The 16,005-nt window shown below is 34.1% G+C and overlaps 1 protein-coding gene across 2 annotated transcripts in view; it reads left to right on the forward strand.

Moving 5' to 3' along the window:
• LOC116776774 (protein slit) overlaps window positions 1–16,005 on the forward strand; it is a 72,193-nt gene that overhangs the window by 44,688 nt on the left and 11,500 nt on the right. The window contains exons 3-17 of one of the 2 annotated variants that reach the window (XM_061529207.1): window positions 362–433; window positions 829–900; window positions 1,001–1,072; window positions 12,010–12,153; window positions 12,452–12,613; window positions 12,715–12,785; window positions 13,432–13,570; window positions 13,861–14,004; window positions 14,178–14,249; window positions 14,325–14,396; window positions 14,542–14,613; window positions 14,694–14,857; window positions 15,098–15,248; window positions 15,583–15,674; window positions 15,765–15,891. In XM_061529207.1, coding sequence (XP_061385191.1) covers window positions 362–433; window positions 829–900; window positions 1,001–1,072; window positions 12,010–12,153; window positions 12,452–12,613; window positions 12,715–12,785; window positions 13,432–13,570; window positions 13,861–14,004; window positions 14,178–14,249; window positions 14,325–14,396; window positions 14,542–14,613; window positions 14,694–14,857; window positions 15,098–15,248; window positions 15,583–15,674; window positions 15,765–15,891 — 1,626 coding nt within the window. The remainder of the gene's footprint in view (window positions 1–361; window positions 434–828; window positions 901–1,000; window positions 1,073–12,009; window positions 12,154–12,451; window positions 12,614–12,714; window positions 12,786–13,431; window positions 13,571–13,860; window positions 14,005–14,177; window positions 14,250–14,324; window positions 14,397–14,541; window positions 14,614–14,693; window positions 14,858–15,097; window positions 15,249–15,582; window positions 15,675–15,764; window positions 15,892–16,005) is intronic. The other variant, XM_061529208.1, reaches the window with a different exon arrangement.

Below are 16,005 nucleotides of genomic sequence, written 5' to 3' on the forward strand. Positions count from 1 at the left end.
AATATGTGAAGATATATAAAAGATTATTTCTGATTATATGTAATGTATTTACGTATAAAACATAAAGTTTTATGTGAATTCAGGAAGCTTTTATAGAATCATAAATTTATATTCGCTTTAACTATAAATACAATGAAGGAGGAACTTCCTTCTGAAGTAGAAAGTGTGAACCTGCGACTTCGATAATATAACGCTAATAGTTTTAACATTTGAGCTATAGTGTCTTCGCTTGGACGAACGGTTACCCACTAAAATACACGTTGAGTTACATAGTTTTAAATGCAAAATTAAATTAATAATGATTTTTGCAGTTAAACTTATAAGCGGAAGTCAAATTAAGTTCTCATTTTCCTTTTCCCAGAGATCTTCAAGGCAACAATATAAGCATCATCTTCCAGAGCGACTTCCAGAACCTGAAGGAACTTAAGATTTTGTAAGTATAATGAGATCTAAGACTTTCGTAAGCATTCATTTAAATGAAACTATAATTTTTCGGATTACTACGAGTTTTTTATTATTTTTTACTACGTACACATGTTCGACAAATAACGAGACCGACTGACGGATTCACGTCCCGTCTGTCCGTGATCACGGCTGCTGCAAAGTAACCGAAATACCGCGAGTATGTAATTTAAAATACTAAAAAATGCGTACTGATACGAAAATAAGAGTTTTTAATTAAATTTTTTGAGTATAAATATTAAACATGTGAAAAGTCCTTGTCAAATTAATATGCACGATACATTCGTATCTATTACATGAAAATGGAAGCTACTCGTATGTTTTGCTTGTGTTATCTTTGTCAGGAAATTAAGCTCTTTGTTTCAGACAATTATCAGAGAACCAAATTCACACTATAGAGAGAGATGCGTTCTTGGAGCTGAACGTACTGGAGCGACTGTAAGTAAAGCTGGTTTACCCCGCTAAGCAGATAACTTAACAGCGTCTGTCAACCGTTACCCGCGCGGTAACTTGTAGTGTAGTCATCTTTGTTTTACAGGAAACTGAGCAATAATCGACTCGGCCACATACCTGATGGTATTTTTCTGAGATTGAGGCATCTACAACGTTTGTGAGTAGTTGGTATGGGATGTCCCAGCCAATGGTGTGGCGATCCCCGTGGCTGTTGATTCTCATTACGCCACAAGCCACGACTTTAGAATTCATTGGCCATCGTATTGTATATACGTGTGGCAAATGAGGTGACCTTGAGCTTGTGGTGTACTGACAATCGACAGTTGTTCAAGGACTCTTTGACAAACTTATTCCACGTCACAATGAGTAAAGTTACGAAAACAAAAAAAAAATATCAAAAATCAAGTTACAAAATTATCACAAAAAAAAAAATATTTCTATAAGTTTGTCTTAGCCTCCGAGAATTCGTCATGTAGGTACCCCTGACCCGTTACCCCGCTTCGCAGCCACCCTTACCCCCGCTTAGTGGGTCCATCTATATTAATCCACTTTACCCTTCCGCTGGTCAAGTTTCGATACTGTCGTGACTTTCTGTTAATACTTTGCTTAAACAATATACAACTTATTAACAGAACGTTAGTAATATTCACAACCTAACATCACCCAAGCTAGGTGCTGCCCGTGGGCTTCATGGTGTAAGGCATACTTACCCCAGGGTAAAAGCTTTCTATGTATCGTGTAAATAAAATAGATTTAAGATACAAAACTAACTTTAATGAAATGTCTATATACATTTAAATTATATGAAACTAATAATTGAATTACCTCCCAAATAAGGGCTTCTATACAAAAAAAATAGGGAAAGGTCATTTTAAAATAAATACTTTTCAGTATGTTAGTCTAAAATCGTAAGAAACGACATTTACCTGAACGAAAAAACTAATCAAAGGAAAACCTTATTTCCAACTAATCTCTAACAATATTACTAGCGGATAATAAAGTATTTTATTATTTAAATTTCCACGTAGATATATCGACATTGATTTGACCTTTGAAAGTAATTAAATAACGTATGGAATTTTTAATATTTTGGTAAAATTGTGATGCATATTATGCGTACATGTAATGTACTTACAGACAGCGTACTCATTATTCAAGTATCGATGTATTATATTGATTCGATACGATTACATAAAAAAAATCGATTTTAGTACATAGGTAGGTAGGTATGCATGTATACGATTTTTGTAACTTATATGAAAATCAAAACATTATAATTGTATTGTTTTTGAAATTATTTCAATCAGAGACAGAATTGGTTTTAGGAAAAGGCGGACATAACTAACTGAAACGACGTTATGAAATTAGAAAAATATATATTTTTCTCAAAACGAACGCCCTGAAATCGTTTATTTTTAGACTTGCTCTTTAAATGAATTAATTTCATTTTCCCTACAATTTTCCGATGAATAATATGAATCCGATGAATGTTAATTTTAAATAATGGCTTCATTGACATTCTCATAATGTACGAAGTTCACATGTTAAGTGGTTAGCGTTATTAATTCATCGGAATTCATCCGAATTCATCCACCTTGATGATGAGGACCTTTGAATCGTGAGTACGCTGTACCAATCAGGCCCGGATGTGATTCCACTAATACTATTAACTACTATACAATGCTGTACGTGACCGCGGGACTAGTGAGGGGATACTTTATCGATATGGGACGTGTGTGTTTGTATGCCGTTCGGATTTTTATGAAAACATTGTATTTCTTTTGATTCTCTCGTCGCTTTTATTTATTTGGTATAAGTATTCTGAATGCTTTGAGCTTTGTAAAGGTTTTTATATGAAACGTCCCCCTTCCATATTATTTATAAATCACTTTAATGTTAATCACGTCTCGCTGTACTCACTTTTATAACATAATAATGTAAAGTTTAGTACATTCATTATATTGTAATTATTAAAAATTATTCTTTATTTTTGTTTGGCAAAATCATAATGTATAACATCGTGGAGAATTTAGAAAAAAAAGAAAGTATATTTTGTATTCCCTTATTAAAAAAAAAAACTATAAATATGTAACAATAATTAAGACATTTTTTACGATATTTTTTTTTATTTTATATATATATACAATTTCAGTGTTTTTATTATCGATATCATCCCATCCCTATAACCAAATATCTACTTAACGTCTCTGGCTACTGACAGTATGACAAATGCGTTTGGGAACGAACATTATCTGGCCTAGTTTAGTATCTTAAGAAGCATATCCTACGCTCATGATCACGTTACTCAAGCAGAGCTTAAACATTATCTGGGCGTAACTCACAAGGCGTTTCCATTTTGACCGTTTTTAAAATCCCAACATATTTTTTATACATAGAGAGACTAATGTCGTAATTTTAGTATTTTCTATATACAAAAGATATTGTCTATCTATACTATATATACTTTGAAACTTTCCTTCACGTTATTTATATTGAAATGTAAAAATTTTGTGATTGTCGTTTTAAATTAAACATTTTCTCCCATATTTTTTTTTTGTTGTTACAAAATCACTTAACCCTAAGGAGACAGGACAAAATTTAATTCGTTAATTATCTAGTTATACATGAAATAAATTAATTGTAACATAGAATATTATTTTCAAGAGAAACGGAATTAAAAGAGTATTTAAAAAAATGTTAAATTTCTTTATCAACAAAAGTGTTATAGACAATGTTTCAACTGAAAGCGCGGTTCAGCTCCACAGTAACACAAAGCCTTCACTCAGTGCCATGAAAGGAAGTGCTGTTTTAAAAATACACTCGGAGACAATAAAAGTATACAATTATATCAAATAGTATTTACATTATAATGATCTTGATTGTATTTATAACACTACCCGTCCCCGTGACTTCGTCGATTTACAAAAATAATTTAATATTATATGAACTAACTGTCACTGCAAATATGGATAAAATCGATTTATACGTTCCAGGATAAGACGAAACAAACAGACAGCTTTTACGTAAAGACTTTTTCGTAAAATATATTAAAATACATATAGATAGCATACTATCTGTCATTTAGACATGTGGTTTCTAGGAATTTTTGTAGCATCTTATTAGAAAGAAAATTACATCACTCGTTATCTTAACATAAATTAATATCCAGCTAAGGACAAATATTTTTTATATTACTCGATAATAATTAGTCTTCAAATGTATTTATTTAGAATAATTCAACCAAAATCCCCTCTTTCGTCACAAAGATAGCACACATACGAACACACTGACCGCGGATCGAGACTTTGTTATACTGTGTAGCAATCAAAGTATTGTTTGTTCAACAAGACATTCTGATTATCAATTTTATTGTTGCATTACGCAAAGACAGAGTCAAGTTGAAACTACAAGGTGTACAGTGGCTAACGACGGTGAAAGTCAACAAGTAATCTATTTCGTGAATTTAAGTTCAAAGAGAATGTATGGCAGACTTCATAACAAGCGGGACTCGAACCTGGGACTTCTAGAATAACGAGCTACAGATGCTTTCACGATTAAAGTATGGTTTGATTTATATGTACACAAATCGTTTTAAATAAAAATATAAATGTCAACTTTAGTGACATTTTATTGTTTGTTGAAAATAATCTTTAATAACAGCTAAATTCTTGTCGCTTTAAATTGACCTACAGCGCCATCTATCGTCTGTGTCGCGTTACTTCATACATAATACAACCGTTATGACGTTTTCCCACAGGAACTACAGACTAAATTGGGATAATCTGTTGCCTACATCTTATTCCGATGTCTAAGCTACAATACAGTAAAGTTATATCAAAATCTGTTCATTAATTTTCATAACATAAACACATCAACAGACTTTACATTAGTAGAATATTAATGTTGTTCTATGTTTATACTTTCATTGTCCCGCGTTGTACACAGTCTCAAAGCGTGCCTACCATAACTGCCTTTTTCTCACCATTATGCCGTTTTCCTCTACATTCAAAAGCTTCTTCATAAAATATTCTTTAGCGATTTTTTAACACTTTAAAAATGTATATTCTTTTACAGATTATTATTATATATATGTATAGTATATAACTGTGCCGGTGGCGTCTATCTCGGGGAATATTTATTAAATTTTTAATTTCACTCTTCATTTTTCTTTCTCCTCATTCTTTTCATTACCTATGAATACTTAATTATGGGGTCATTGGACTTTCGATAACGTCTTATGCTTACCACGAGTTGCGTCGTCACGAAAAATGGATAGTTAAAGTTTCTCAATCATAAAACTTCCCATTAAAGTGTTAACGTAAGAAATGAGTTAAGAAACGCGTAACCCTTAATACACTTACCTCTAGTTTCTCTCGTCTAACTGCCTAGTGTCTGATTTGAACACACGACTCATGGTTCAAATGCTATCCGCAAGCACAAAATGAAATGAAAATTTTTTTTAACTCATACAAAGCTTTCTTTTACGTTAACGACATTTTCATTCGTGTCTATTAATTTTTGTTGTTCAAGACATTCATTTAATATTTCTATCAGGGCCTACTAAATATTACGTAAATCACATTATATATATAAATATGTGTATAGATTAGTCTGTAATCACGATAAAGTTACATTAAAACCTGCTCAGATTTAAGAGCAGCCGGTCTTTGTAATCACTATATTACAGCAACGCAACGTTTCTTTTATAGAATATTTATATCAAAATATCTTTTCTGTTATAATAACCCATCTTATATTTTTAATATCACATCAGATAATCCTGTGTATATATTTTTTAACACAGAAACAAAAGTTTCTGACGATCAATCCAGTAGTTTTTACTTAACTTAAGGTAGTTAGCAATTAAAAGCTCAACACACGAACATGTACAGCATAATACAATATAATTCCTTTATATTTTTTTTAATATAAATATCTTTATGTGTACAAGAATGCTTCAATATCTGGGGCTCGTGAACTTATGCCGTAGCATGTCTCTCCGTTGACGAGCATAATCACACCGGAAACGCTACTTCCGACGGAAATAAGCCTTTGTAGTCTATTTTCAGGCTCTCTCACAGTTCATTAGTTACCGTTAGCGAATAGTTTCAACTTTGCAGCTTGTTCTATATATTTAGTAAAGTATAAAACGCAGTAAATTACATTTCAGGCTGTTCTGAAGTTATTGTGGAACGAACATACGAACAGATTTTAATATTTCAACGAATGCAACCTGTAAAAAAAAATATAGAATTTATAATGTCCCATGAACATGTTTTTTTTATAATTTCAGTTAATTTTCAACAAACGCACATAGTAACTAGTAACATAGTAATTTTAACATTCAGTGACATCGCGGTAGTCTGTGTGTGATGTTTAACATTCAGTGACATCACACACATTGAGGAATGTTCACGGATCGATGTATATGTGTGCGTGAGTCGTGGTAGTGTGTGTGATGTTTATTTTATATAATACAGTATATTTCTTATACATTTTATATTAAACATATCTCAGTACACTTCTTCATGTTAAATGTGACTATGTTAAATACCACGGTCATCAGATCACACGATTTTCTTATTAAGGTATACAAAGTGTCCGCTACACATTATATCATGATGAAAAGTTTTAAAATATACAAAGTAAAATAAGTTTCAAAGCTTGTTTTACTCAGCCATAGTTTGCTTGTCACATGTCTACGCACATCGTTAATAGTTTTGCCCTTTATAAACTTATTACGTTACAGGGTAAACTGGTTATTGAACGAGAGACGGGAATTCGTGTGTTTACGAAACGAGCTTGTGTTAAGCGTATTGTTAGTTTCAGTTGCTTATAATGATAGTTTATTCACCTTAACTAAGTTGTATTTAAAATGATAAAGCTCTTAGATTAATTTTGTACCACTTCATGACTGAAACACGATTTTTTTACGTGAAAAAACTCCAATTTCATTATAAATTCATAAAAAAAAACACTGACAAAGATATCTTTGTGTAGCGCATGAGAATCGAATAGCAATGTTTTCGCCTTATTATACTTTTATGTAGACGTAAAGGTGTGACTCCCCCGTCCCAGCGGTATCGTAAAACTCGCGCAGACCTCTCAAGATGTTTGGGTCATTTAATTTTACAAAGGTTTCGGGGGTGTTCGTGGAGCCCATGTCGAAAATGTCCGAGCGTTATCCGTATATGAAAAATAATGTTACTGAAAAAAAGGTAACATTCAGTTCAGAACGTCTTTGTTAGGTAAGACAATTGTATGTTAGTTAGCTCTCAACAAATCAATATTGTATCTCAATACGCAAAATCACTAAGCCGTTTTGGATGAAGTTCTATATTAATCATAGTTCTGTTTAATTAATCGAGATAAGTTATAATCTGACGAATTTAAAACATTTTAGTACTCGTTACAATGATATTGATATTGCTTGGACGATTTATTTAACTTCGTAACTGTAAGTATTGTATTAGATATTAACAACACGTACTTAAGAACCTTCAGTACTGAGTAAACTTTCGGTAAACTATATCAGTTTAAAATACACACATATACATCTATCATACCGTGACGTTGTATGTACATTTGGAAATTCCCAAATGGCTAGAATTACCATATCTATAGACGACAGCCGCTCCGTCTGTGGGGGAGTTTATTAAATTTGAAAATGAATAATTTTCCTGAATTTCCACTACATTTTTATACAAAAAGAAATCTGTAGAGGATTTTAAATAAAAATGAGTCAACGGCTATCAGATTCAGCCAATATATATATATACCCACTTAAATTATGATATGTTATGTTTAAATCATTTTGTCTTATCATTTGAGCTCAACTTCCTACAAATATATTTTCCCTAAACATATTTGAATGTTCTTATATTATTGAAGATCGAAACAACTCTGAAAAGAACTCATCAAATGTTGAGGGTTTTAGAAAAAAATACAACGTACTCAACTCGTAGGTTTACGGAACAACCTTCTAGAAATTATAGCTTAGACGAGATGCGACATAGTTAATAATTACCCAATTTTTATAACAACTTCCATATAGAAACGGGAGGGTAGGAAATAAAGCTCTTTAGTCAGTTAGTAAATGCTGAACATAGTGTCTATTAGGAAGACAAAGGAATACAATGAGAATATAGCCAAGCCGAGCATTGTTTGAAAACTAATAAGGCTCCCCCAAAAACATTTCCCTCGTCTCGAGTGACAACAGACCCCGAGCTGTAATAAAAGCAGACACGGGGTAAAGAGCTAGTACATCCTTATTACAATGCCCAGTTTGACAGTACTAGAAAACATTCCTCTAACAAAAAAGGTCTACTATCAGAATATTGGCAAATTAGTGGACTTGATGGAAGTCTTCTCACTAAAATTACATATTCTTTTACAAAAAATCCTCCCTTCCTTTAAACTACCTACTTACAACTCTGATTTTGACAAAATTGTTCCTCGTAGTCTCTAAAAACTCGCTTAAGATCAAATGCAGGAGTGAGATACGAGGACGTCACTTCCACAAATATAATAAATTTTTATTATATGAAATAAGTTATTATAAATCAAATCTTGTTTAATATTGCCAATAAAAAAAAAAATATTTTAAATTTAAATTAACTAACCTTACATATTTCATTAAATAAATTAAAAATTTTAATCCATAAAATAGCAACAATAATGGTATGATTATCACAAAAACATAAATTTCTCTCGGTTCTCCCCAAACTTGTAGTAAAAATAGACGTTTTAACCTACTTAGTACATAATGTGTAACTACCTCCCTTTATTTCCAGCAACAGATATTGCTAGCCAACAGCTATAAACAATATTCAGTCGCGAAACATTTTATATTAATATTTAGTTTAAATGAAACTACACGGTTTCTGCAAAATAACCGAAACGTTAGGAGTATGTAGTTATAAAAATAATATAAAAAAAAACTCTTGAAAAATCCGAAAATATTAGTTTTATTTAAATAAATATACGCCAAAGTTTTAATCACTGTGATGTTTATAGACAGTCGGGTATACTTACAAACTGTCCGTTTTTATTAACAAGATCTTACGTTAATATATTACGTATTCAATATATATTAAATAAAATACAATTCTCTTAACTTAAATTATATTATCACATAGTATATGTAAGTATAAAATATGCATGATATAATATATGGTTCCAAAGAGACATCAAAGACTTCTAGTCAAAGGGTGATCATGAAACGGCGCGCTTCCTTTCAAGATGGCGTCGCATCCGGTTGAAGCACTCGTTGTCTGACTGCCATCCGGAGCGGACGTGCTCACTATTGAGTTTTCTATTATAAGATGACTTTGTACAAAACGTTTATTACCATATTACTGGTTAGACATAGCTTCTAAGTTCTGGATGTTATTTGTCGCTTCTTATCTATTTATAATTTCTCATTAAGACAAAACATACAAAAATTAACAATTAATTATTATTATTATTCAATATTATAATATATTTATTTTAGTTTATTCATTTACTATAACCATATTTTACGGACTACCCTCATTACTTTCTCATAAGTAAATCTTATTTTAACATCCTTAGATGATGATAAGATCTATATACAGATATTTGGTAATTTTTTTAAGGGATTTATAATTATACTTTATTTGTTTCATAAACAACATGTTGCTCCAATAAACATGTACTATAAGAGACGTTAATATCTCTAGAATGATAACGTATTTGTTATGCCTATCAGTAAGCCTTGGAAAGAAAGAAATTTTAATTACAATCGGATACCATTCCAGTGAAAGTGCTGTATATAATTTAAACTAATTTCGGCTCAGTCTAATACCTCATTAACTCACTCAAGATGGCGTTACCGCTGACGTAATTACCCCGAGAGAACGATTAATTCAATCAGAGCGGTTTCGTGTACATTAATTAGTTTAGATGGCTTTTAGTCTGAATTATACGTAATGTTATATATGCTGAACATTTTTTGGTATAAATTTTACATAAAAATAGATTAACGAACGCTGCATTCGTTTCTATCTTTAGTTTTAATAAAGAACGATTGTATGGAACGAAAATAAATTATTTTCTATTGAAAATATCTGCGAATGGAAAATATGTGTAATATACATACCGTATTTTTTTGTTTCAAAAGATTTTTTATGAAAATATATTGCATAAAACCATCCAGTCTCTACACAGTAAGAAGAAATGTGTTATTCATATATGTAGATTACAAAGAAACCCTTGCATATCGCGAACAGATCGAAGCGTATTCAATTCAGTTATAAGGAATATTCGTCCAAAAGAAAAAATAATATCAAATACAACAGAAGTACTTATCTGTAGTAACTTTTTCCGACGGTACTCTGAATAATTCCCAACGTACCCTTCAGCGAGTAGAGTTCATTACAGAAAAGCGTAACACTTTCTTGAAGGGTGCGGCTGTGGGTTAAGTTACTCATTATGAGGGCCAAGTTTCTTGGACGTACAAGTTGCTCACGCTTGTACATACACGTATGTACACATATACGCGCAATAAGTAATTTTGCTCTACGAGAAATGCGATTTCGGATATATTTTTTTTCCACTTAATAATATTACATTTCATTTACGACTATCGCGTCTGTGTCGGAGACGCTAAAACTTTATAGGAATTAACAGTTAAAACCTAAGAGAGTTCAAAGCTGTTAATGGTAGTTTTAAACACATGCTACTTCCCAGCGCACTCCACAACAACATGGCGCCCAAATGGCCCTAATGCAACTCTCAACTCGGAATACAAAAGCTATTGACCTCAGGGGCTCGTTGCTGAAGTGTTAAATTGTGTATTGAGTTCACCTATCAATGATTCTATAATTAATCTTAACACGTAACTCATAAGACGTGGAATTAAAGGGGAATCGACGGGGACATTACCGCGAAAAATTAAAAAAAAAAGTTTTTGCTAATGGAGAATATATGTAGGGGGAAGTAAATGCGATATATTTCGAAGTTCTTGCACATTTAAATTACAATTTACTTTTTTTTTATCTATGGCTTCATCCGCACTGGAATCGTATGAATATTCTGCCAACGTCAACGTTTTTTTTGTTGGACGAATTATTATAATTTACTTGTAAGTAATTATGCATAATAATACTATTTATTGTCTTGTTTTTATTAATTATAATATAATAATCAATTATTCAATATTTAATAAATTTTGAGTTTTTTTTTATATTAAGTAGGTACTGTTTCATTCTGCGTTTTTTTACGGAAAAGATAAATATAACCTGGATATAATTACGGAAATAGTAATATTATTTTATGGGATACGGTTACCGATACGGTTCCAGATAGAAATTTATTACATATAATCTTTTAATTTTGGATGGGTTTACTTACGGATGCAATACTCTATTAATTTTTGCAAAAGTTAGTGAGTAAGTTACTGATAGATACGATTGATATTTAAAAAAAAACTTTAATATTAATATGCACAAAAATCATAACTAATTAAAAAAATACCTTATTAATATTATGTGGTTATTATATTTTCACTTTTTCTGTAATTATGAATGTGTTCGATTCGGTGACTATTAAAAGCCAGTTAAATCATACATTTTTTTTTTCCATCTACTGAAAGTGCCAAACTCAAGTACTGAGGGATAAACTTTCTCGTTGGAAAATCTCTCACAACGGTTCTGATCCAACTTCGTCATTAAACGGAATTATTTGAAACTTCCATGTAAGATTCGGATACGATTACGGATGTAATATTTTTTAAGGATATCTTATAATTACGGCTTATTTTACGGATGTTCAAAACAACACTACTCGCGAATAACCGCGATCGAACCGGCACTTGCACGGTGAATCCGTGAACGCTGATAAGTTTCGTCTCAAAAGTTTCCAAATACGTTTAACCGGAAGCTATTTCCATGTCAAAGCTAAATTTTTGGGTTTTATAATGTACATATCAAGATGTATCTATTCCTTTGTGTCTTCCCTATTGTATGACATCATTACGTTTCTTTACAGTGTTGTGTGAATCCAAAATTTTTATTGTATCCCATTGTATGGTCCCCAATACTATATCCTACTTAACTTTTATTACCCTTCCAGGGACTTAAGTCGCAACGAACTGACCGCTATCAGCAGACGGACCTTCCGAGGTCTGACCGCGCTGAAAAGTCTACACTTGGATGGAAACCAGCTCAAGTGCATTGACGAAAAGGCGCTGGAACATTTGAAAAGCTTGGAAGTCTTGTGAGTTTGCAAAAATTACCAATATTGAGGTTACATTTAAAAGTTACCTCTGTCTAACAATAGATGGCGTTAAATTTATTTGTAAAGTATTATGAAAGCTTTAGTAATTTAATAATAGATGGAACTGTTAGCATTCATCAGTTTTCTGAGATTTTCTGTTATTATTTAAGTACACAATTTGCAATATAACTAATTTTTATTATTCCGTAAAATGTTATTCTCGAATTCTCTTGTAAATAACATGAATTTTATGGATGTTTAATAATAAAAATAATTGACTTTTAAATATACTTCTCAGAACCCTGAATAACAATAACCTGACGTACCTATCACTGGAGGCGGTGTCTGTCGCTCGTCTCCACACCCTGCGACTGTCGGACAATCCGATCGTGTGCGACTGTCGTGTCGCACGTCTGGCTGCGGCCGTACGCGCCGCTGGAATACTCGGACTGGGAGCGAGGTAGAGAATAAAACAACAGTTGATGGCATTCAAGAGGACAATTCGGTTTGATAATCATGAAAAAAATGTCTATAATAATTGAATATTAATTTTATTTCCAGATGTCAGGCTCCAGCAACCTTGAGAGGAGCCATGCTGACGGAGTTGGAAGCCCAAGATTTAATATGCAACGGTAATTTTTAAAAGACTTCATCGTTCTGTGGTCACGTCGTCTTAATTCACTGTATATATATTTGTCAAGTTATAATATCGTCTCGCTAAGGACAGTCGCATTTGTTTTATTGCACACTAGATCTGAGTAATCACAAAATTGCGCGCACCTGAGTACATAGCATCTTCCTTGTTAGACTAGTTTTTGCCCTCGCCTTCGTCGTCGTCAATTTCAGAATTAGAAAGGTATAGCTGACCGAGCGACCTCTGTTCTTGCAGGCCGAAAATGACTAGATTGTGGCTTTCATTACTATTATTACTTTCGGTAGAATTTGTCCATCTCCTGGTTCTAAGCCCTTCGTCAATTTTCAGCTGAATCCGTACCGCCGTTCTTGAGTTATAAACAGTGTAACATACACGACCCTCTATTTTATATAGATTGAGTACAAAAACAAACTTTAACATTTATATTAAAAAATTCTACCCGCGACTTTGTCCGCGTGAATTTCAGAATTTGGCTCAATTGAGAAATGTATAGAGTTTTTTAAGACATTAGATGTCACGCTAGTTCATACACAATACGATACGAAAATCTTTGCGAGAAAAACTGTCCCGTGACTAGAGAATTTCTTGGGTAATTATCTAAAATAACATAAATCTTTCCTCAGGACCTAACTCCATAGCGGAGTGTTCGTCAGAGCCGCGCTGTCCGCCCGCGTGCCGTTGTTCCACCGACGGCACCGTCGACTGCCGAGAGAAACTCCTCACAGAGCTGCCCACCACCATACCGCACAGAGCCACTGAGATGTGAGTACTCAGGACACGCCGATCAATGAGACTATAGAAATAATGTGCGGTCTGCAGCCTTTAACACAACTTTTCCTTCCATATATTTTTGCTTTTCGTGTTCGGTTCGACAGATTTGTGCTTGAACGAGGCTATTTAAATATGGGCATATCTCTGAACAGTAATATAAATTATGCCTTATTGTATTAAAGATTCGTTTTAAAACCTACTCTGTACTCCTTACCTCTGATATACTTTGAGCACCCGCGAACAGAAGTGACAAAATAAGTAATATATCTATCCCTTTCTAGCCGTTTAGAACAGAACGAGATAACTGAAGTAGGCGCTGGCGCCTTCTCGGCCGTGAAGAGAGTCGCGCGCATCGACCTGTCCAACAACAAGATCGCCAAGATGGCCGGCGACGCTTTCAACGGCCTAACACACCTGACTTCATTGTTAGTCACACAAATCATATACACTTATACAATATAATATAACTAAATGTCTGTAATTCAATGTTTTTATTTATTTACAAGATATATAAAAAATGACTTGATGTCTTTATTATCTGTGCAAAATATGTGATCGAATTTAAAATATTAACAATGGGATATTCATGTTACTTCAGAGTTCTCTATGGGAACAAGATAAAAGACCTGCCATCAGGGATCTTCCACGGGCTGACATCGTTACAACTGCTGTAAGTATTTTCTAAATCATTCCTAATCATTCGTAAATCCATAGAAATAATCTAATAATTTATATTTTTCTTCAGGTTGCTCAATTCAAACGAGATAAGTTGCGTCCGTAAAGACACGTTCAGGGACTTGCAGAGTCTAAAACTACTGTAAGTATGGGCAAATACAAAATGAATTAATACTTTAAAACAGCGCCATCTCTTGTCGATCTTTGAACATCGTGGTTCGTCTACAGCTCCATCTTTTGGTAATCTTTCGAAACTTCTGAACTAACCTTTATTGTTATGTATCTAGATCTCTCTATGACAACAACATCAGGTCGCTTCCGAACGGAACCTTCGATTCACTCACCGGGATACAAACTTTGTAAGTGAGAATTAGTCAAATTATATATGCATTTAAAAGTTTATAAGATTCGTTACACTATTTCAAACCTTATTGTCTAGGCACTTGGGTCGTAATCCGTTTTCCTGCGACTGCTCGCTGCGCTGGCTGGGCGCCTACCTCCGCCGGAACCCCATCGAGACCTCGGGCGCCAAATGCGATTCTCCCAAGAGGATGAACAGGAAACGAATCGACGCTCTGAGGGACGAGAACTTCAAATGCAAACGTATGTAGAATTCGTTCAGAGAAATATAACGGACAGAGAATGACAACGGATACGGTATCATATGTATTCGTGCTTTGTATCGCAGAAACATCTAAATATAATACAACAACTTAAAGATCCCTTGAAATTTCTTTTCCATTCAACGTTTTGCAAAAACAAAGAAAAGAGCCTTAAAAATACAAATTTTTTTGAAAAGATCCTCCTAACGCATCTGATGTGTGTCACATACGCCTCATACAGCCGGTGAGGAGCCTCCGGACGCGTGCGGCGACGCGCCGCCCTGCCCCGACACGTGCGCCTGCTCGGGCGCCGGCCGCGCGCTGCGGGTGGCGTGCGCCCGCGCAGGTCTCGCCGACGTGCCCAGAGACCTGCCGCTCACAACACACGCACTGTTAGTATACATCAACAGTTTAAGGAACCCGCGTCAGTGACTAAAACATATATATTGCTAAGGTTTCTTTGGGTTCACATTTGAAATTAAACCCTAGTGCGTGTTTGGCTTAACAAGGCTTTAGCTTCACAACTGACAGCGAGCGTCGGCCGACACGAAGAACAGATTGTTCGGTTACAAAATACAACCTTAATGCATTATCAATTTAAAATATGCAAATGTTTTGTATGAGAAGCTCGAGAGTTCGTCTGAACGATAAGCGCCTCCGGACGAGGTCAATGACCTCTTTAAATTTTTCGTTAATGTTTGTATCATAGCCAGCGTTCACTTCCAGGATCATGCCGGACAACAATCTCGGTCAAATTAAATCTGACGGACTATTCGGGAGACTGCCGGACCTCGCGAAGCTGGACCTGAGGAACAATGGTAGCTATCATCACGAACATGTCTTGTCGAGGCTATTATAGGAATGCTCTTAAACCAGTAAACCTTGGACTTCCTGTGGTTGGTGTTCAGGTATAACAGTGATAGAGGACAACGCGTTCGACGGCGCGGTGGCCATGAGGGAGCTCTCGCTGGATGGGAACCTGCTGCAGACTGTGGGCGACAAAATGTTCTTCGGACTGCACAGCCTTACTCTGCTGTGAGCGACCTCGACTTCTGATACTAACCGCGTTGTTTGTCGGATTTTCTTTGGCCTTTTTTCATAACGAATATTAAATATGTCAAAAGTTTGGATTCAACGAATAATTTGTTC

The sequence above is a fragment of the Danaus plexippus genome (genome assembly GCF_018135715.1).
Source record: "Danaus plexippus chromosome 29 unlocalized genomic scaffold, MEX_DaPlex mxdp_37, whole genome shotgun sequence".
NCBI lineage: Eukaryota > Metazoa > Arthropoda > Insecta > Lepidoptera > Nymphalidae > Danaus > Danaus plexippus.